Source organism: Chrysochloris asiatica, unplaced genomic scaffold (genome assembly GCF_000296735.1).
Source record: "Chrysochloris asiatica unplaced genomic scaffold, ChrAsi1.0 scaffold00003, whole genome shotgun sequence".
In the NCBI taxonomy this organism is placed as follows: Eukaryota; Metazoa; Chordata; class Mammalia; order Afrosoricida; family Chrysochloridae; genus Chrysochloris; species Chrysochloris asiatica.
The window spans coordinates 51,650,862-51,671,584 of record NW_006408521.1 but is presented as its reverse complement, the minus strand read 5'-3'; the positions used below and the strand labels follow the sequence as shown (position 1 = coordinate 51,671,584).

The 20,723-nt window shown below is 45.4% G+C and overlaps 1 protein-coding gene across 4 annotated transcripts in view; it reads left to right on the top strand.

Moving 5' to 3' along the window:
* Positions 1–20,723, top strand: part of FGFR2 (fibroblast growth factor receptor 2) — a 127,033-nt gene that overhangs the window by 71,638 nt on the left and 34,672 nt on the right. For 2 of the 4 annotated variants that reach the window (XM_006831416.1, XM_006831414.1), the window contains 3 exons: positions 12,966–13,156; positions 15,966–16,110; positions 18,101–18,297. In XM_006831416.1, coding sequence (XP_006831479.1) covers positions 12,966–13,156; positions 15,966–16,110; positions 18,101–18,297 — 533 coding nt within the window. Of the gene's footprint in view, positions 1–12,965; positions 13,157–14,176; positions 14,325–15,965; positions 16,111–18,100; positions 18,298–20,723 lie in introns of all 4 variants that reach the window. The other 2 variants (XM_006831413.1, XM_006831415.1) reach the window with 2 other exon arrangements.

The window sequence follows — 20,723 nt, the reverse complement described above, 5'->3', positions numbered from 1 at the left end:
TCGGTACCGACTCGATGGCACTTAACAACAACCAATGTTGTGTTTGTGTGCCGTGGAGTCAAGTTAGTTCAATTCAAAGTGATAGGCTTTCTGAGAGCAGCTGGTGGGTTTGAACTGCTAACCTCGTGGTTACTAGTTCAGTGCTTATCCTACAGTGCCACAGCAGGGCCTCAACCATAACAGGAATACTGACATGTTTTCTTACTGTTGGGAGAATGAGATGCTAGGCGAGGCAGTGATTCTTCAATACTAATACCGCCGGGGTGTTGTGACAATGGCTGTGTAGTTGGCTTCCCAAAGCTGTAAACCTTTTGCAAAGCAGGTAGCCTCATCGTGGTCTTGCGAAGTGGCTGCTTTGATATGCTGACATTTTGGATAGCAGCTGAGTGCTCAACCAATGCACCATTGGGATTTCTGCACGTGGAGGGTGGTGGTATTGTTAAGGGCCATTGAGTTGGTTCCGCTCGTAGTCACCTTGTATAGGGTTTTCAAGGAGTGGCTGGTGGTTTGAACCAATGATCTGTGTGATTAGTAGTCCAGTGTTTAATCTATTAGGTGGCCCTAGAGCCCCCTTGTACTTCTCAGCCAAAATGCACACACTCAGCCCACCCCTGGTAGAGGAAAAACAGTACTGGGACAGATTTCATCATGTCCTCTTGATAGTGATTGTTTAATGAGCTTTGGGTAGCTTCAGAGAAAGTTCATACTTCTTTCACAACCTGGCTTCCAACAAGCAGAGGCTGGTCAGTGGGTGGTGGGTTCACCCCAAATGTGACTGGCTGGCACATGACTACTTTTCTGCAGCCTTGCTCCCAGTAAGAAGTTTCTCCTTCCGGGTACCCAGAGCAGGTGGTGTTTTTATGGTGCCAGCTCCCTGGGGTTGCAGCGGGCAGACCCAGCATGCATGGGGCATGTTAGGACTTTGCAGTTATCAGCATTTTTGCCATGTTCTCTGCAAGCCATTCATTGCCCTTTGCCCCAGAGTGGAGGAAGGAAGCCTTATTTGATCGCTTTAGATTCTGGCAGGGGGCCTGGCCAAGGTGGTTGGGAAGCAGGCTCATCTTTGGCTTTGAGCTGATAGTGTGGCGATGGGAACACAGAGGTCTCACAGCCAAATGGATGCCTTAGTCATTTTGTGAGGAGAGGGGCTTGCCCTTCCCATACCTGGAGACGGTTTGGGTGGGGTGGGGTCCAGGGAGAAGCTGCGGCTACCAGAGCATGGCCGAGTTAGCTTGGCATGAAGACGTAAACTCATTGATGGCATTCCCAGTGCTCGATCATGAGCCAGGACGTAGCAAGATTTTGCTCCGTATGTGGACTGTGCTGAATTCAGTGAGGTATTATATTTGGAGGTTTGTGGTTCTTTGAAATCCAAACCCCATTGCTGTTGAGTCCATGTGGACTCACAGCGACGCTAAGGGACAGAGTAGAGCGGCCCTGTAGAAGTTTCAAGGCTGTAAAGTCTTTACCAAAGTAGACGGCTTCACTTTTCTCCCTTGGAATAGCTGGTGGGTTTGAACCCATAACCTTTCAGTTCACACCTAAGCTTTTAGCCACTGACCTGCCAGGACTCACATAGTATAAATTCTGAAGGGAGAAACCTGCAGAGTTTCTCTCTAAATTCATCTCTGGTGGTTCAGTTTCCGGAAACAGTCACATTAACAAATGGAAAGACCCCCGCCTAGACATACTTGTGCCCTGTCCCCTGAGGATTGAGTGCAGAAATGCTGTTGTCAGCTTCCTCTTTTAACCAATTCACTCACAGTTTGGGTCTGTGGATTCCTGCTCCCTTGGAACACCTCATAACTGTAGTTTCATGTTGGGTTTATTTTCACAGTCAAGGATTGGGTAGGATAGAAACGACCTAACATTGTGACAGGGATGTGCTCCCAGTGGTGGGAACAGGTTTGAAGTTGGGACAGCAACTTTTTCAATTACTGTTGTACCTTTAAGGAGTCCTAGTGGTGCAGGGGTTAAACGTTTGCCTATTAACCCAAAAGTTGATAGTTCGAGCCCACCAGCTGCCCTGTAGGAGGTGTGGCCATCGGCTTCCGTAAGGATCTACGGCCTTGGAACTCTTGGAGTACCTTTACTCTGTCCTACAGGGTTGCTGTCCGAGAAAAAGAAGAAGACCCCCAACGAGATGGATTGGCCAAGTGGCAGCATCGATGGACTCAAGTGTGGCAACAATAGTGAGGTTGGCCCAGGATCGGGCAGTGTTTTGTTCTGCTGTGCATAAGGTCGCTATGAGTTGGTACCGACTCGATGGCACCTAACAACAACAACAACAACAGGGTTGCTGTAAGGAGCTCTGGTAGCGTTCTGTTTACGAATCAGGCTACTAACCTCAGGGTCAGCAGTTTGAAACTACTAGCTGTTCTGCGGGAGAAAGATGAGGCTTTCTGCTCCCATAACAATTTACAGCCTCAGAAACCCTATGCTGGGTCACTATGAGTCGGAATCGACTCCACGGCACATAACCACCACAGAGTTGCTGTACATGGAAATCAGCTTGACAGATGAAATACAGATAGGGTGTAGGGAAGAGGTAGGTCAAGGGTGTCTGCTTGTCTTGGTTTGGAGGGAGGAGCTGGGAGTCCAGCACACACTAGCAGAGCTGCTGTATTTACTGTAGTATATCAGTCCATCCTCCAGGTACAGAACACATGGGTCAGAGCCGCCTGGGCTCGGCATACAGAAACACTTTCTCCTCTTGAGGTTCTCAGTTTACAGGGCAAAAGACCCCTAATTGCCACAGTGAGAGGGTGATAAACAGGGAAATTTCCAGTCTCCCCATGGACAGGATTGTCCCCATTAAGGCTTGCAGTATTTCTATCCATCCCAAATAAGTACAAATTGGGAGGTCCAATTATAGCCCAGCCACATCCGCTGTCATATCGGAAAGGCTATGTCTTTTAAGAGAGAAACACTAGATTTTATTCTGATATTTTAGAAGTTTTGGAATCACTTAATTTGAAAAAAGCAAGCCCACCTTTTATCTGGTTGGGCATGTACCCTAGGCTGAAGGAGTCCTCATAGCACAGTGGGTTGTGAGTTGGTCTGCCAACCACAAGGTCAGCAGTTTGATTCCACCAGCTGTTCCACAGGAAAAAGAGGGGGCTTTACGCTCCCGTAAAGATTCACAGGCTCAGAAACCCTATATAGGGTCCCTATGAGATGGAATCAACTTAAAAGGCCACCACCACCGAGATTTGGTATTGGCCAGTAGAAGTTAGAGAACCACATGTATGTGAGGACTGAATGTTTGCTGGGAGTGGGCTGGCTTGAGGCGTTCCACCAACCTTGGCAGTGAGCATAGAGGCTGCTGATTTGAGGCTCTTGTGACTGGGGAGAGGGCCATGTGGAAGTTTATCTCTAGGTGATGCCTGGACTAAGGAGTTTCTAGGACCACATTTATTTTCAGTGCCTGAGTTTTGTCTCCAAATAAAATCAAACAGGGTTTATTGTTCAAATTCCCATGATGTTTGTACCTAAGAGAGGCATTTACTTCTGCTTGAACCGCCCCGGGAGCAAAACAAGACATGCTGAGAGATGGGTGTGATAGATTTGTCTAGACTTCCTTCAGGAGGAAGGCTTTTTATGATGGTGGAAGTTGATGAAGCCTGTCTTGTGTTACTACTGTGGACATCCTTCTATGTCACTACATACTGATCTACTTCATTCTTACTAATGGCCTGGCCTTTTCTTTTTAGGACCAAAACCCACTGCATTTGAGTTGGTTCAGACTCCTAGTGACCCTGTGTGTGGGGTGTAGTTGTTGTTAAGTGCTGCTGAGTTGGTTCCAACTTATAAGCTTATAAACCCTGTATAGGGTTTCCTAGGAGCAGCTGGTGAGCTTGAACCACTGACCTTGCAGTTCACAAGACTGTAAATCTTTACAGGAGCAGAAAATTTCCTCTTTCTCCTGTGAGGTGGTTGGTGGAATCGAACTGCTGACCTGGCAGTTAGCAGCCCAATGTGTAAACCACTGTGCCACCAAGGGTTCTTTTTTCTGTCTTAGGTACGTTGTTGTTGTTGTTGCTAAGTGCCATGGAGTTGATTCCAACTCATAGTTACCCCATGTGTCGAGGAGCGACTGGTGGGTTTGAACGGTCAACCTTGAACAAACCCAGTGTCCTTCGGTGCCTCACCCATGTGGCAATTGGTGGGGTGCTGAGCCTTGTGATGTCGTTTTCCTGGTGTGTTAGCTTTGGGTGGTCTGTACCCCTAGTCATAGGTATAAGATTTATCTCATCATTCCCCTACCTACTGGTGGACATTGAAGTTGTAGCCATCTTGCTGGTCCCCCCGCCCAAATGCTGCAATGACCAACTTTGAATATACCTCTTTAGTAGAGTGGATATTTTGTAGGATTTCTTGAGGAGGGCTAGCTGGATCCTTTTTGATGAATAATTCATAGCGACCCCCTCTGTGTCAGGGCAGAACTGTGCTGCGGAAGGTTTTCATTTGCTGTGTTTTTAGAAGTAGATTTCCAGACCTTTCTTCCGGACTGTCTATGATGGACTCTGATCTCCACCCTTTTGTCTAGCAGTGGTTAGCGGCGGAGTGGACTATTTGTATGTACTACCCAGGGGCCCCTTTTGATAGTAAAGTGTTTTAAACCTAAGGATTTTCGTCTCGAGTGGAGTTGCCCGTGACTCTGGGATCCCGGGTGGTTATTTTTTATTTATTTATTTTTTTTCAAATCACTAGAGAGAAGCTGTTTTAATTAGGAGCTCAGCGCAGCCTTTGTAACAGCGTATGTTTAATGTTTAGTTCCTGGACTTTATTTATTTAGTTTTCTTTGAAAACTTTTCCAACATGTACTTCCCATGAAGGAAACCCAATGGAGCAGACACCAGCTGATAATCTTGCATTCCTGAAAATTGTTGCACCCCTGTGGCAATTGGTGGGGTGCTGAGGTTTGTGATGTAGCTTCCCTGGTGTGATAGTTCTCAGCTGTGTTTACCCCAAGTCCTCAGGACTGAGCCCTGGGAGACTGACGTCTGAGTTTTACATCAGCATCAAAATGCAAGCTTAATATTGGGAGGGACCTAGTGCAAGGTCTTTGTTAGGAGAGAGCAAAGCCTTCATTTAGTAAACTGGACAAGATAAATACACTGAGCTAATGGGCAGAGCAGGTTTTCCATGACCCTAAAGAGATATCATTATTTGCTCACTTTAAAATAACCATGACCTTTGCCACGTCTTCTTTCAACAAAAGGCAGGAAAAAGGCATTTTTCAAACCTAAACCTGGCCTAACTTTATATCACTGGAGTCTTCAGTGAACATTTTGAAGGCTCCTCAACATCTGAGGTATAAATAACATAAAACTGAGCTCCTGTAATTCGTCCAAGACCCAAATGATGTCCTGCTGGTTGAAGCCATTCAGCTCCTAGCCAAGTAATGTCGTCTGTGACGTTCATTAGGGAAGAAGGCACTTTGTCTCCCACCTGCTCCCGTCTCTCCTGGCCCCAGAGCCTTGCCAACTACTCACTGGGCTGCTCCACCTCATTGAGCAGGGACAATAGACTCAGTGGTGTTTTGCTCCTTGAATTTCTCATGGTCCAGCCTTCTTCAGTCATTTTGTGGCTTTAATTTCGGGAGAGAAGGAGACACTTCTGGTGGTCCCCAGCCAAGCTTGCTCCTCAGACTTTTTGCCTTCAATGGAAAAGCATGGGATGTGTGTTACAGGAAGCTGGAATCCTAGCCCAAGGCTGAAGGACTTTCCTGAGTCTGGTGTCCAGGCAGAGGGCGGTGACAGTTGGGCACCCGGAGAGAAGAAAGACGTCAGAAAGCAAGAGGAGGCTCACATCTGGGAGGCTGGAAGGACAGGCAGCACCCTTTCCCATTCACCTTCTTAAAAATGCAATTCAAACAAAACATACTTCCAGTGTGCCTGTTCTCAAAGAGGCCGAGCTAGAATGCATGCTTATGGGCGCCCTGAAACCCTACTTACTACTCCTTCCCATCTGTCTTTGTTCCTGGTTCTGTTGTCATAGAAATACCATAAGTGGGGGGCTTTGAAGAAACCAATTTATTTCCTCATAGCTTAAGAGCCTAGAAGTCTGAATTCAGGGTGCCTGCTCTCGGCTCTGTTTTTGTTGTTATGTGCCGTGGAGTCGGTTCCCACTCATAGCGACTCTGCACAGGGTTTCCAAGGCTGTAAATCTTTACGGGAGCAGAACGCCTCATCTTTCTCCCACGGTTCCAGATGGTAGTTTCGAACTGCTGACATTGCAGTTTGCAGCCTGATTCGTAGCCACTATGCTACCAGAGCTCTCGGCTCTGGGAGGAGAAGGGGAAATCTCAGCTTCCCTAACATTCTTGGTGTTCCTTGGAGATCTCCACACAGCATCTAGCTTCCTTCCTCTCTGTGCTTGCTTCTGTACCTGATCTGTTTTTTATATCCCAGAAGTGTTTAGGCTTCATACATACGCTCCACTGATACATACTCTTTGCCACTGAGTCAATTCTGACGCATACTGACCCTACAGAACAGAGTATAACTGCCCACTGGGGTCTCCAAGGTTCTGCAGTCTTTGTAGATGCGGACTGCCACATCGTTCTCCCACTGAGTGGTTGGTGGGTTTGAACCACAGACCTTTTGGTTAGCAGCTAAATGCTTAACCACTGTACTATCAGGGTGCCTCCCCTACACCTAACAATAAAACACTCTGTTCCCAAATGGGATGGCACCCTCCACAGCTGCAGTGTTGTTGTTGATTTTCTGCTCCAGAGAGTGATCCTATTTAGCAGCAATGTTACCTAACCTAGGCTGTAATGTTGACACGATCAGATTGCCAGCTCTTTCTCTTGCCAAGTCCCTGGGTTGGATTTGAACCGCTAACCTTTTGGATAGCAGCTGGACATTGAATTCTTGTGCCCACGGGGCTCTCTTTTCCTTTTAGGATTTACGACACAATTCCGTCTCCAACACACTATACTGACCTTTTCTCACTGCTGATGTTTAGCTCTGACCTCCTTGTCTGCTGATCTCCAGAGACTGCTGAAAGCTTCGGCAAACCAAACTCAGGACTCAACTCGATGTGGCCTGTCTGGTTTGTGCGTTAGGCGGAGTCTTGACAAGGCAGTGAACTCATTCTACTAATTGTAATTAGTGCGAGGTCTTTAGGGTTATTGGGGCTCCTCAAACTTCACAGGGCTTTGATCCGCCCCCTCCTAATAGCCATGCCTCATGCTAACTGGTTTAGTGCGTTTTTTATGCTACAAAAGCCAACACCGCCTTCTCTTTAGAAAAAATCAAAAAAGCTGGGCTAGGCTTTTAGAAAAAAGAATCCTCAGTTGTTTTCACTTGTCCTCTGAGACGCAGAATGTTCTTTCCCTATTCAGTCCCTCCAAGTTGCTAAGAAACTGCCATTTTGGAAGCAGGGTAATTAAATTTTGATTTTCATTTAAAGACAGAACAGGCTCGATTCTCCACGCTTCTTCAGTGAGCCAGAGTACAGTCTCCTGATCAATATGGGGAACTCGGGATTCGAGCCACTTAGTGGTTAGCTGTCAGGGAGTGTGGCTTTTGAAACGGTCCTTTGTGGCAAACACTGCTTTAATTTTGGGGGAAGAAATACTTAGGAGTCTGGGAAATGAATGACATAGCTGTTGTTGTGAAATGCTGTTGAGTTGGTTCTAACTCATAGCGATCCTGTGTAGGGTTTCGGAGGAGTGACTGGTGAGCATGAACCACTGACCTTGCAGTTCAAACCAACCTTGCAGTCCCGGGCATTAACCCGCAGCGCCACACCAGGATGTTGGGCATGATTAATTTATAGGTGTAATTTAAGAACCTGGGTCTCCTCTGATCCGTCAGATTTGTGTTCACAGAATCTGTAGACTTAAGGGCTGCTCTGGTTGCTGGACATTTTTACGGCCTTTGCCATGTCCGAGCAAAATTGTAGATCTGTTAGGAGCAAACATATTATTAGGTCCCAAGGAGAACTGGCCTGTTGTAAAGCCGCAGTGGTCAATTAACAAAGATTTATTCTTTGTCACTCAGGTATTTTCTCTCGCTTGGTAATTGCTTCTTGGAACGAAGCAGGCCTTGTTTGCTTCCTGTAGTCTTGAGTTAGGTTGGGGCACCAGCTATGGAGCAAAGCTTGAGAGAGAGTACCAGCCTTGGCATTTGGATTCCTAGTGGCGGACCCTTTTGTTTTTGTAAAGTGAACTCATTTGGAATACTTCAGAAAAGGGGGCGAGAGTGAGGGGGAGAGGATGTATTTTTTAAGTACTTCAGTCTCTCTTTACTACTTGCGAATTTGGTGGCGCCAAGAACCGCACCCTCTCAGGCGACTATCTCCCCACAGGGACCTTAGAATTGCTATTTTAAAGCGTACCCATCCTGTTTCATGTTCCTGGGCTGTACATCTGCTGTAACCTGCTGAACTCATGAGAGAAATGTTTTTACAAAACCACAATCAAAAATCCAAGGTTAGCTGCCTGCTACCTTTGCTGTTTTCCATATATTTATTTCACGCCCCATGTCCGTAGAAAAATCTGTTTTCTATAATATCTGAGTGTTAAACATGCTGTAAGAAAGCTGTGCCTGAGTCCGTAAATTCTGCCTGGTGGAGATGAGGGAAGTTTTGTTATCACGTCAAAGAATAAGAGAAGAACCGATGTTTGGCAGATTCTTTCATCCAGAGATAACTCATAGATGGATTCTTTTTATCTATCAGCTTGTGGCCAAGAAAGTGCAAACCCGAGCGTGGTTTCATTTGCCCAAAGCTGGGGGAGGGTCTCCTTAACACAGTGCCTGCTGGATCTGGTCACAGGGGGCGCTATTGACACCGCCCAGCCTGTCTGCTCAGCTGCCATCTTTTTCAGAAGTGAGAACAGGAGTCGCAATGTCGTCATGGTTTTATGTGGGTCACTGTTCTGAGTCCGATGGGGACACCAAGGGAAGACTGCTCATGAAGGCCTGGTGAAGGGGAGCAGGACTCTGTAGTACTGGCATCCTGGGACTCCTTCCAAGAGGTTTCAGGCCTCCTTCTCCGGCTTGTTGAAGGGCAGGGAATAAGGTTGCAAAGGAAATCAAAGCCTGATGTGGAGAAACGAAACATGAGGCCTACTGACTTTTAAAAAACATTTTAAATAACATTCTCTAAGGTTTCATTTGATACTGAAGGCAGCTGTAATAAGTTTTGGAAGACGGTGTAAGGTTTCTCTTAGAGGGTGATCCTGCTTGCATATTTTGTGCCCAAAGTGAGAGAGATGAGGGGGGACCCTGGGGTAGTGGTGAAGAGGTTATTTTGTATAAGGTGAGAAAGTTTGAAAAGATGAATTCAAAACCTCGCGGGGGAACATTTGGCATGCTGTAATTTGCAAATGTAATCACATGAAATCATTGGGGAAGTGGTGTGTGTGTGTGTGTTTTTATTCGTGAAAATAGTCTGGATCGCAATGGAATAACTTAATAACTCAAATTCCCCAGCACGTTGCCCACAAGTAAAACAAGACGGCAGCTCTGTAGTACAGCCCTGCCAATGTTGCCTCAGTGACTAAGTTCTCTGTCGAAGGCTGGCGCGAGCCAGAGTTGTGGGAGTATGAACGCGCTCATTGTTCGTGGGGCATCATTATTTGGTATTACACGTACAGTGTTTGCTTATGAAACGATTTATTAGCAACAAGCCTGCTGAAGAACAAGGACTTGGTTTGAAATTCAGTTGATCTGGCTTAGGACATTTCAGATTTTATAGTGCCTTTGTTTCTAAGAATAAATATTTTAGTTCACTGTAAATAGTTAATCTTAAAATACTTACATACAAACACATAAGCACACTCGCTCAAAACTAGAAAACTGAGCCAGAGAATGGATGGATGCCTGAAGTTTCACTTCTCTATGGGAAGGAGTAAAACTTCTTAGTATTTGAGGTGCAGAAACCTAAACCTGTTGCTATCAAGTTGCTTCTGATTTACTATGATTATATACACAGAATAGAATGGTCCTAAGGAGCTCTGGTAGCGTAGTGGTTACGAATCGGGCTGCGAACCTTAAGGTCAGTGGTTCGAAACTACCAGCCTCTCTGCGGGAGAAAGATGAGGCTTTCTACTCCCGTAAGGATTTACACCCTCGGAAACCCTGTACAGGGTCGCTATGGGTCGGCTCCGACTCGAAGGCACTTAACAACAACAACAACAACAACAACATAGGATTTCTAAGGTGACTTGATGGAAGCATACTGCCACATCTTTCTCCCTCCGAGTGGCTGGGGGGTCAGACAGTCAACCTTTTGGTTGGCTGTCTAGTGCTTAACCACCAGAGCTCCTTTGTCATTGTTGTTAAGGGTTGTTGAGTTGGTTCTGACTCATAGCAACCCTGTATAAGGGCTTCTGAGAAGCAGCTGGTTTGAACCACTGACCTTTCAGTTAGCAGCCCACTGTTTTTCTTACAGCACCACACCCTGGACTCCAAGGCTCATCATATTTTGTGAGCATGGCTGGCAACGGTCATTTCAGAGGACTGCTTGCCTTGACTCTGCCCAATCTCTTGGAAGGAGGACTGGAGAGGGAGAGGGAGAGGGGAGGAAGTGTTTGTGTGAGCGCTCACATGTGCTCTTACCTCTGTCCTTCCCATGTGGATGGGGCTAGCGCAGACAAATAGGATCTTGGTGACTGTCAGCTACAAGCAGGTACCAGTGGCATCTTGCTGGGTATCAAGCCCAACAGGGAAGCTCTCTAGGATCTGTCTGTGGGGTGAAGTGTGAACGGAATCCCCGCTTTGAGGCTCTTTACCTATGTCATAGACTGGATTCTTTGTCCAGCCTGCGTGGGTGTTATCGGGGCAAATGAATTGCTTCTTTGGGGGTTCTGAAAGTCTTATCTTTATTGTGTGAAAATGTAGGTCTTTTTGAAGTGATGGAATATTCTGGAATGAAATGTGTTAAGGGGGAACCACTTGCACTTTTGCTTACTTTCTTTTTAATAAAAATTCTTACAGAGCAACTAGAGGCTTACGCAGTAAAATCAACTTACACATAGTTTGGCTCTTATCCAACAAATTGCACTAAGTGATATTTTAATCTGAAAGACCGTGCTCTAAAAAGGCTTAGATAGCTATGATTCTGATTTACTGTTTGCAGCCCATTGCATGGTGACACTCAGATGTAGCATGATTGTCTATTTAGTGGGGCCTGCTGGGAGCTTCCCACTGCCCTGGGCCATCTTGTAAGCTGGAGAGAGGCAGCGTGGGCAGGGAGACAGGGAGATTGGCTGGTAGGGAGGGATGGAGTTTATTTGCATGGTTCTTGATGGACTGGTCAAGTAGGAAGATTCTAGTATGTTTGTAATTGTGAATGTGTCTCGTGTGTAAGTTTATAGCACAGGCTGGTCTTTCACTCCATTCTGGGAAGAGCCTTGTGTATAGTTGCTGGTGCATTCTAAATTTTCAGGGGTAAGACAAGAGGCGATGCCCTTTGTGAAGAATTTTTACCCCTAAAAGGAGAGGCAAGTGAGGTCTGCTGAGAAGTGGCCCGCAGTGCCTTCTTTAAGACAGACTGTGCTATCATCAGAATTTAGGAACTGATGCTTCTATGCATTTCTTTCAGTGCACATCTGTACTGAGGAATCTACTACCTGGTGTTCAGTAAACCCATTGTAACTGAGTGCTTTTGACTCAGAGTAAGTAACCCCAGGTGTTACAGAGTAGGACTGCAATCTTTACAAAAGCAACTTACTGGGTCTTGTTTCCATACTGCCTCTTGGTGGGTTTGAACTGCCAATCTTTAAGTTAGTTGTTAAGTGCCATTGAGCCGGTTTCAATCCACAGCAACCCTTGTGTAGGGTTTCCGAGGAGTGGCTGGTGAGTTTGAGCTGCCATTTTGCAGTCGAGTGCTTATCCTACAGAGCCACATAGGACCACGAGCAAATAATTTGTGCTGCCCAGGGACCTTGGTGTATGATTGTTGTTGTTGCATACTGTGGAGTTAATTCTGACTCATAGTGGTCCTATGTGAGAGAGTAGAACTTCCTCAGAGGGTTTCCTAGGCTCTCATCTTCTTGGCAAGGAGCTCTGGTAGAGTAGTGGTTACGAATCGGGCTGCGAACCTTAAGGTCAGTGGTTCGAAACTATCAGCTGCTCCGCGGGAGAAAGATCAGACTTTCTACTCCCATAAAGATTTACACCCTCGGAAACCCTGTACAGGGTCGCTATGGGTCGAAACCGACTCAACGGCACTTAACAACAACAACAACATCTTCTTGGCAGCAGGCCTTCAGGGATTTTCTCCCCTGGAGTTGGCTGGAGGGTTTGAACGGTCTATATTTTGGTTAGCAGCCAAACGCTTAACCGTTGTGCCATCAGGGTTCCTTGGCATGCAGTAACAAACAGATAGCAAACAAATGAACGAATGAATACAAAAATGAATGACTGAATGGACCACATTCCATAGTAGAGAGATACAGCTTGTTAAGAGTTTGATCCATGCATGGCTTTGCTCATTAGCTTGTAGTTTGTGTACTTTAAAAATATCTGTAGGTTTTCTCAGAGCATCATAAGAATGCATGGGGAGTCGTTTTTATTGCCTAGGGTGACCTTGAAGTTAGTTGTACCCATTGCCCCGGTGCTAAGAAGGTCAACATGAGTTTTTGGCATTATTTTAAATGAAGAACATACCTGCACCGCCATTTGTCTTTTAGATTGTCAACATAAAGGTCTTTCCCTTGTTCTTTAGGTGGCCATGGACAACCGCCAACGTGGGATATAATAAGTTCATTTCTCAGTTTTCTAAATAAGTCTCTTTTTACAAGAGTAGTGCTCCAACAATCTCCTTTGAAGTTGTCATTATGCATTGGGCCCACAGTGTTGTTTCTAAGGAGTCAGCCAGCAGACTTGAGGCCTTTTGGCTTGAGTTCACTAACAACCTTCTGGACAGCATAAACTCATTTATTCGTCTCTTCCTCCTCCCCTCTCACCCATCCTGCCTCCCCCTTCCTCTCCTCTCTCCATCAGAACGGTCCCCACACCGGCCCATCCTCCAAGCTGGTCTGCCGGCCAATGCTTCCACTGTGGTCGGGGGCGACGTGGAGTTTGTTTGCAAAGTATACAGCGATGCCCAGCCACATATCCAATGGATCAAGCATGTTGAAAAGAATGGTAGCAAATACGGGCCAGATGGACTGCCCTACCTTAAGGTTCTAAAGGTGAGCACTTCCAGAATTCCAAGGAATCCACAACTGGGGGTGGGGTGGGTGTGGCCACATGTTCCTTGATTTCCTGCTGAATTTCAGTAGAGATGAGCGTCTTTATTTGATTGGCCAGTGGAGTATGTGCCAGAATTAGCAGGTCATGGTGCCTGCTAATAAACATTCCAGCCGGGAATCATGGGGGTAGTGGAAGGCATAGTAGACTTGCAGTCAGAATAGCTCAGCTAGCTGCATGTCTGTAAAAGCAGAGATAATGATGATGCCTTCCTTACACAGGGCAGTTGCGGGGAATAAATGCAGTGGCGTGTACGAGAAAGCTTTGTAAACTGCTTAGGCATTGTGCCAGCGTTGGTTGTTACTCAGTTGTGTTTGGTTAAAATACATTAGGATCATCGCATTGGTTTTTTAGTAGCCACCTTTAGAAACCATTTAGATTTTCTTTTTAAACAAGAAATTCCTTAACCTTTGGAAATTCCTTCATACTTAGTTTAGAGCTGTACAAGTTAGCAGATGATTGTGTGCTAGTGAAATGTTGAACCAATGACATTTTCTTGCCTTGTATTTCTAGTTTGGCTCCTTGGAAATCCCCTTTTTAATAGCATCAGCCTCTCTCTTCTTTTTTCCCCAAGCTGATTCGCTCTTCAAGACGATGATGTATTCATTTCTAGCCCTTCTCACATTTTGTTGCTTGTAGAGAAGGCTTTTAAGAAGAACAGTCTTCCAATGCAACCATAGAATACACTCAGCCAACAAGGTGTTCTCTCCAGCTAAAACATCTCCAGCTAAAAGCTAGACAAAGATAACCAGCAAAGGAGAGCTACCATCCCGCCCCGTTCCATGGGTCCCTTCCGCTGTTTGCCTGTTGCCTTATTTTGTTTTTAACCCCCCACAGCCTTTTGCTACTGCTGTTGAGACGTCATGGAGATTGTTTTTTTGTGGTGTGTTGGTGGTGGGACCATAGACAGTTGGAAGTCCTTCCTGGTAGGCCTTTATATTGTCCTCCTATGTTTATTCTAGCACTCAGGGATAAATAGCTCCAATGCCGAAGTGCTGGCTCTGTTCAATGTGACTGAGGCGGATGCAGGGGAATATATATGTAAGGTCTCCAATTATATCGGGCAGGCCAACCAGTCTGCCTGGCTCACTCTCCTGCCAAAACAGCAAGGTAAAAATGTTTTTGTTTCTGCTTATTTTCATTGCATTATTTTTATTTTTAAGAAAGCTGAATATAGACTCTGAGAAGACTTGGTGCTTTGGGAGACGGCAGGCAGCTTATAGGCTAACTCTGGTGGCCTTGGTATATTTAGAATCATCTTTTCTTTGGTGACGCGGCTGGTTCGAGGCCAGCAGCCATGGAAAAATGCCCACGATGTTCAAAGTGCTTGTTCTCATTCCTTATAAAGATTCTTATGCTCCACCCGGTTTATAAGTCGTTCGTTCTGGTTTATCCGGGAAGCCTGGTGGCACAGTGGCTAATAAGCACTTGACTGCTAAATGAAAAGTGGCCATGTGACCCCACCATTCACCCCATGCAAAAAAAGATGCAGCTGTCTGTTTCCATAAAGATTTACAACCTTGGAAAACCCTATGGGACAGTTCGACTGTGTCCCACAAGATCACTGTCACACAGCATCGACTCCATGGCAACGGGTTCTGGGTCATCCTGTTTGGGCTGCATATTTCCCATGCTTACCTTCCAGCAAGCACCATTTTGAACATAGCCCTGTTTTGCCGATTGGATTTGTGGCATTGGCTAATCAGCAGTGTTGATATCTACTTGGACATGACAATTTATCCAGTAATGCATCATTCCTTGGTTGTTTAACAGATGCTTATGAGATACTGTCCTTGACTCTGCTCTCTCAAGTTTGAGGGCCATTCATGTTAACAGATGAGCACACTGCTGGGTATTATTGAAGACAGAAGGTCAACGTTCATGATTTATTGTTACGACCTTATTCAAATGTTACGGGTTTGTTTGTTTTTTTCATTTTAAAAGCCCAGTTTTGTTGCTACCAAGGTCATAGTTTTTTCTGGTTTCTTTCAGCTCTCTGTGAGCCAAGATGGCTGCACAGGAACAGAAACAACCAGAACCTGGTGGCAAATACCACCTTTCACCCTGATTGGTTTCCACAGGGCCAGGAGGTGTCCTGCAAGGTCTCCACGTGGGCTTCGAGCTTCCTAAATTTTGTTTCATAACACAATCATTTAGACAGGGCCACCCATTTTTCAGGAGCTCTGGTAGCGTAGTGGTTACGAATCGTGCTGTGAACCTCAAGGTCGGCAGATTGTAACTACCAGCTGCTCCACGGGAGAAAGATGAGGCTTTCTTCTCCCGTAAAGATTTACAGCCTCGGAAACCCTGTACAGGGTCGCTATGAGTCAGAACCAAATCCACGATACTTAACAACAACAAACCCATTTTTCAAGGTGGAAGTCTGCAGCCAACAGGTCCAGAACCCAACTTCAGCCTTTTTGAGTACCACAAGTATGGAAAACCAGTCCTAAGTCCAAAAATCAAGAGAAGGCAAAGAAACGAATCTCTGTGGGTTGATTTTTCCATGCATTTGATCGCATGCATGTGTATAGGTGGTGAAGCCAGTGTGGTGATGGGCCGGTGGAGGTGAGCTGGTTAGTGTCGGTCCGTGTCTCTTGGTTGTGGGCTTTGTGGATGGGCTGCAGTCGGAATCTCCTGGTGGTCCAGCACCCGCCGAGGCCCCGGTGCGACGCCTCATGGTTCCACGGCCCCCTCCACAACCATTTCTGTGTTGTCTAGCCTGTTTCTCTCGCTTCCCTTCTTTTCTAGGCTGCTGGTGTTAACACCACGGACAAAGAGATTGAAGTTCTCTATATTCGGAATGTAACTTTTGAGGATGCTGGGGAATATACGTGCTTGGCGGGTAATTCTATTGGGATATCCTTTCACTCTGCATGGTTGACAGTTCTGCCAGGTACATACTGCTCTTTCTCTCCTGGGGTTTTCCCTTTTCTTGGTTGATTGCTGTCAAATTAACACAGCTTCTGTTCTTAGAAATGGCCCTTTATATCCTTGTGTAATTATTTAAACAACAACAAAATAAAGGATGTTTAAAATGATCCCCAAGGATGTCCACTTCCAGAAATTCGCTGACAAGTGTGATACCATCCTAATGTGGATGCTCAAGTAAAATTTCACCTTTGAACCTCCCTGTCCCCAAGGAAAAAATTGAAATTACTTTGTACACATCAAAGTAATTTTTTTGCACTCCAAATTCTATTTTTGCTTAATGTCCCTTATCTTTTGGTACTCGTTGCATCCCCCCCTTTCTATTTTTGATGAGAGGTAAATCGATGGTGGCGTGTCCAGGTGCCTGGTGAAGCACCTCTCCGACAGGTGTACAGAAGCAGTGTGTTACCTCCCTTGGGAATTGGGGCCTTGTTGCATGTTGCCGTAGAATGGACTCTCAATTTGCTTTTAGTGCAAAGCATACTGCTACCTACCATTTTGTGCTTTGATGTTATTTCTACGTAACCAAGAAATCAACATCAGAGACGCTCTGTTGCCTATACGCCGCTGCCTCTGAATCTGCCATCAGCACCTCTATCCTAAGACAAACTTTCCGGATCCTCACTGTCTGCTCTGACGTAAACAGTCTCTTTGCCATTTGCTTTGTTGAGACTGCATAGACCAGGGTTTGCTTGCGTAGACTCTGGTATGCTGGCTCCGCTATTCCTCTCCAGTTATTAATTCCTCATTCTCAGAGTACAATGCTTCCGTGCATGCTTATTTTATATCTGGTAAAAGACATTGATGGTTTTGTTTTGTGCTGTGCATATGAGTTTTGACTATCTTGCAAGGATTTTTCTGATTAAATTATACAAGCTTTAAGTAATATTGCATCCGTTTTTTGTTTTTTTTTTTTCCTTCTTCCTTTTGTTGTGAATCTGCACTGTGAATATTTGCTTTGAAACAACTAGATGCCTCTTAATGTTGAGCTTGCTTTTTACTTGCAGTATTGCATTCTGCCAGTGCCTGATTGGCGCTTTTTAACCAGTTTGCCTGGCGGCATTAGCACGTAAACAAAGAATGCAGTTTGAGAAAAATGCTGCTTGGGAATACACTGTTTGTAGCTTGCTCATTGAGAATGAAGGCGAAGGCATTCTTGGAAGTTGATATCAGAATGTGCTGCATTAAGTAACTACATGTATATACATAAGCAATTGCCATGTATATATATTTTTTTTCCTTGAAAGAAAAGGTCTAGTGACATAATCAGTTAACCAGATGCACAAAAATGTAAAGAATAGTCATGTGATGGAGAAATATTATAAACATCCTATATTATGGACAGTAGAAGCATTTCTATTTTTATATGGAATGCATTTCTGTTTAATTGAATAATATACTGGACTAAGAATTCCGAACTTGTTTTGGACCGGCTTCCTAGACGAATATTCATTTCATATGGAGCTGTGTCCTTCTGTAGTAAGTCATCTCGTCAGTACTTCATTTGTCAGAACCTGTCAAAAGCAGACGAAGGCACTATGACTTCGTTAATCAAAGTGGATGTCGGTCATAGTTAAGAATTTTCTATTTAGGGTGCTAATGAGATCATGGGAAGCAGTTCTTCGGTTGTGGGTGTGGGCAGTTGTCCTACCTCATCCCAATGTCTAACAGAAGGTGGCTTTGCATTGCAACCTGTCTTTCGTAACGGGGTGGCAGCTGCTCACTGGAGTACAGATGCCCGCTTACTGGATTAATATCCTTCATTGGGAAGAGGCATGTGGCAGGCCTATGGCCCATGCCATGCTACCTTGCACTGAGTTACTGAGAAGTTCGTGTTGTCTAGGGCATTGGTGGTTTCCTGGTGACTCCTGTAGTGATGGTACGAAGCATCAGTCCAGTGTCCTAACTCTGTGGCCTGCTTATCTGTTCCCCCCACTCTGTGATCTGCAATCCAGCTCCCGTAAGAGAAAAGGACATTACCACTTCCCCAGACTACCTGGAGATAGCCATCTACTGCATAGGGGTCTTCCTAATAGCCTGTATGGTGGTGACGGTCATCCTATGCCGAATGAAGACAACAACCAAGAAGCCTGACTTCAGCAGCCAGCCGGCTGTACACAAGCTGACCAAGCGCATCCCTCTGCGGAGACAGGTAACAGAAAGTAGATAAAGAGTTTAAAGGAACTTACTGCTCCCCCATGATCCAGCCAGTTCCGAGCATGCCTCTGCTGCTGGATTTGACCTACTTCTGTGAGCTTTGAGACCCAAGTGGCTCCATTATGTTGCTTGGGTGTGGGCAGGTCAGTTAGTGCCCAGAGCTTGTGAAGTCAAGTCTGGGCACACTGCTGTGACCACCTGAGTCTAGCTCACAGGGTAAGAAGGGATGAGGGTGTAAGAAACAGTGTTCAGCAGTAGAACTGATGAAAGGGCATCTGTGTGTGTTGGTTGGAACTCAAATCCAGTGGACTCTTTAGAGCTTGGACCACTTTTGCCCCTGATATCAAATCCTTTTTATTTATTTATTTTTGAGGCAGGCATGAATATTTCAATAGAGTTGGTCCCATTAGTTATTAGTATAGAAGACAGAGTTCTTTGATTTATAGGTCTACCGTGGAAATATTGTGGGTTTGGTTCCCGACCACCACAAGAAAGTGAACACTGCAGTAAAGCAAGTACAAGAATTTGGGGTTTCCCAGTGCAAGTCAAAACTATGCTTACGCTATACTGTCGTGGATGAAAGAGTTTGAAATAGTATGAGAATTATCAAAATGTGACACGATATGAACACATGCTGTTAGAAAAATATTAGAAAAAGGGTGCCGATGGATTCTACCTTTGGTTTGTCAAAAACCCCATCTCTCTGAAATGCCACTCGTTGATGTGTGCTAGGCAGGACATGAGGTATGCCTGTGTTTTTTAAAATCGAGGTCAGAAACCGACCCTCCAGAGATGAACCTGAACTACTGCTTAATTAAAACCAGCCCACGGTGTATTTCTAACAATATAAATTGAATTTTAGCTCAAACCATCTAATGCTGAATATAAAATTTTATGCATGTACAAGGGGGCTTCAAATGGAATGAAAAGATCATGGAACTTTTTTTCATGAACTTTTTGAAGTCCCCTCATATTTCGTCAGTAATTCACTGGTATGACCGTGGATTGTGGCTCCTGGTGGGTTTAGTTTTCTTTTTGGGGGAGATGGGGATAGATGGAGCCTTCTCTGATGCCTTAAGTCAACCCCCCCTTAGCCCCACTGCAAAGTGAGTAGGGAAGAGATGCTTTGGCTATCCTCCTCAGATGGCGACCCCCGTGTAGTACGAGTGGAAGGCAGATGTTGAGTGCAAAGTTACCCAAGTATTTGGAATATGGTTCCAAGAAAGGAATTTTTTTGGAAACGGCAAATAAAAATGGCTAGCTCAGTGGTTCTGTTTGAGTGTGTAGCTTGGTAGACTTTACTAGATGCTTATAAAAATGGTAGCTTGTTTATCCCAATGCCAGAGATTCTGGTTCAGTGGGTCTAGGTAGGTGGGGAATCTGGATTTTAAACAAGTCCCCAGGGGATTATGCAGAGCACTTGGAGAAATATGGGCCTGGCCTCTCCCCTGGAACCTGAGATGGCGATGACATTTTCTGGTTAAGGCATTAGGAAGGATTAGGAACCAGTTTGGCTGGCCGTAGTGTGGCCAACTCCAAAGCCTAGACCAAGTGGATGCTTGTAGATTTCATTGAAGCCATGTTGCACTGGAGTCTGTTTTCAGGGAGTTCTTGTTGTGAAGTGCCATCAAGTAGTTCCAACCCATAGCGACCCTGTATAGGGTTCCTGAGGAGCAGCTGCTGAGCTTGAACCACTGACGTTGCAGTTCAATTGGCTTTGCAGTCTGGCGCATTAACCCACAGTGCCACACCAGGACTCTATGTTTTCTGGGAGTGGGAGGAGAGAATTTGGAGTGAGTGTCAGGTGCTAGCCATTGACCAATTGTGATAAGAGCAAGGGAAAACCCCAGGGGCCCGTTGGGTCAGTGTGCCACCAAGCATGCTATTATTTAAAACGATCCCACTGCCTTTACTGGCTCCATCATAGGAGAGGCTAGTCAGCCAGATGGAACTGTAACCTTCCTTCAGACCCTTCTCAGCCCTTACCTGTCTGTCATCTCTGGGCAGCGTCTTCAGGGCCACCCTTCTCTGTGAATTGTCATTGTTACGTACTGTCTAGTTGGTTCCAAACTATGATCACCCTGTATTGGATTTCCGAGGAGCAGCTGGTCAGCTTGAGTCACCAACCTTGTGGTTCAAACCGACTTTGCAGTCCAGAGCATTAACCCACTGTGCTGAATAGGGACTTGTAAAAGGGAGTGGGTCCCTATCTCTATTATTATTTTTTTTCTAATAGGGAAAAATGCTGCTTTGTTGAAGCCAGTCTGTAATTTGGCTTAGATAGGCCTTTTCCCTTAATCATTTCATTGTCTTTCTCTTTTTGTTTTTCCTCCTGACTAAACTGTTAACAATACTCTTTTTTAAAAAACCACTATTTATTTCCAGAACATTTTGTTATCCCAAACAAACTCAGTACCCCTT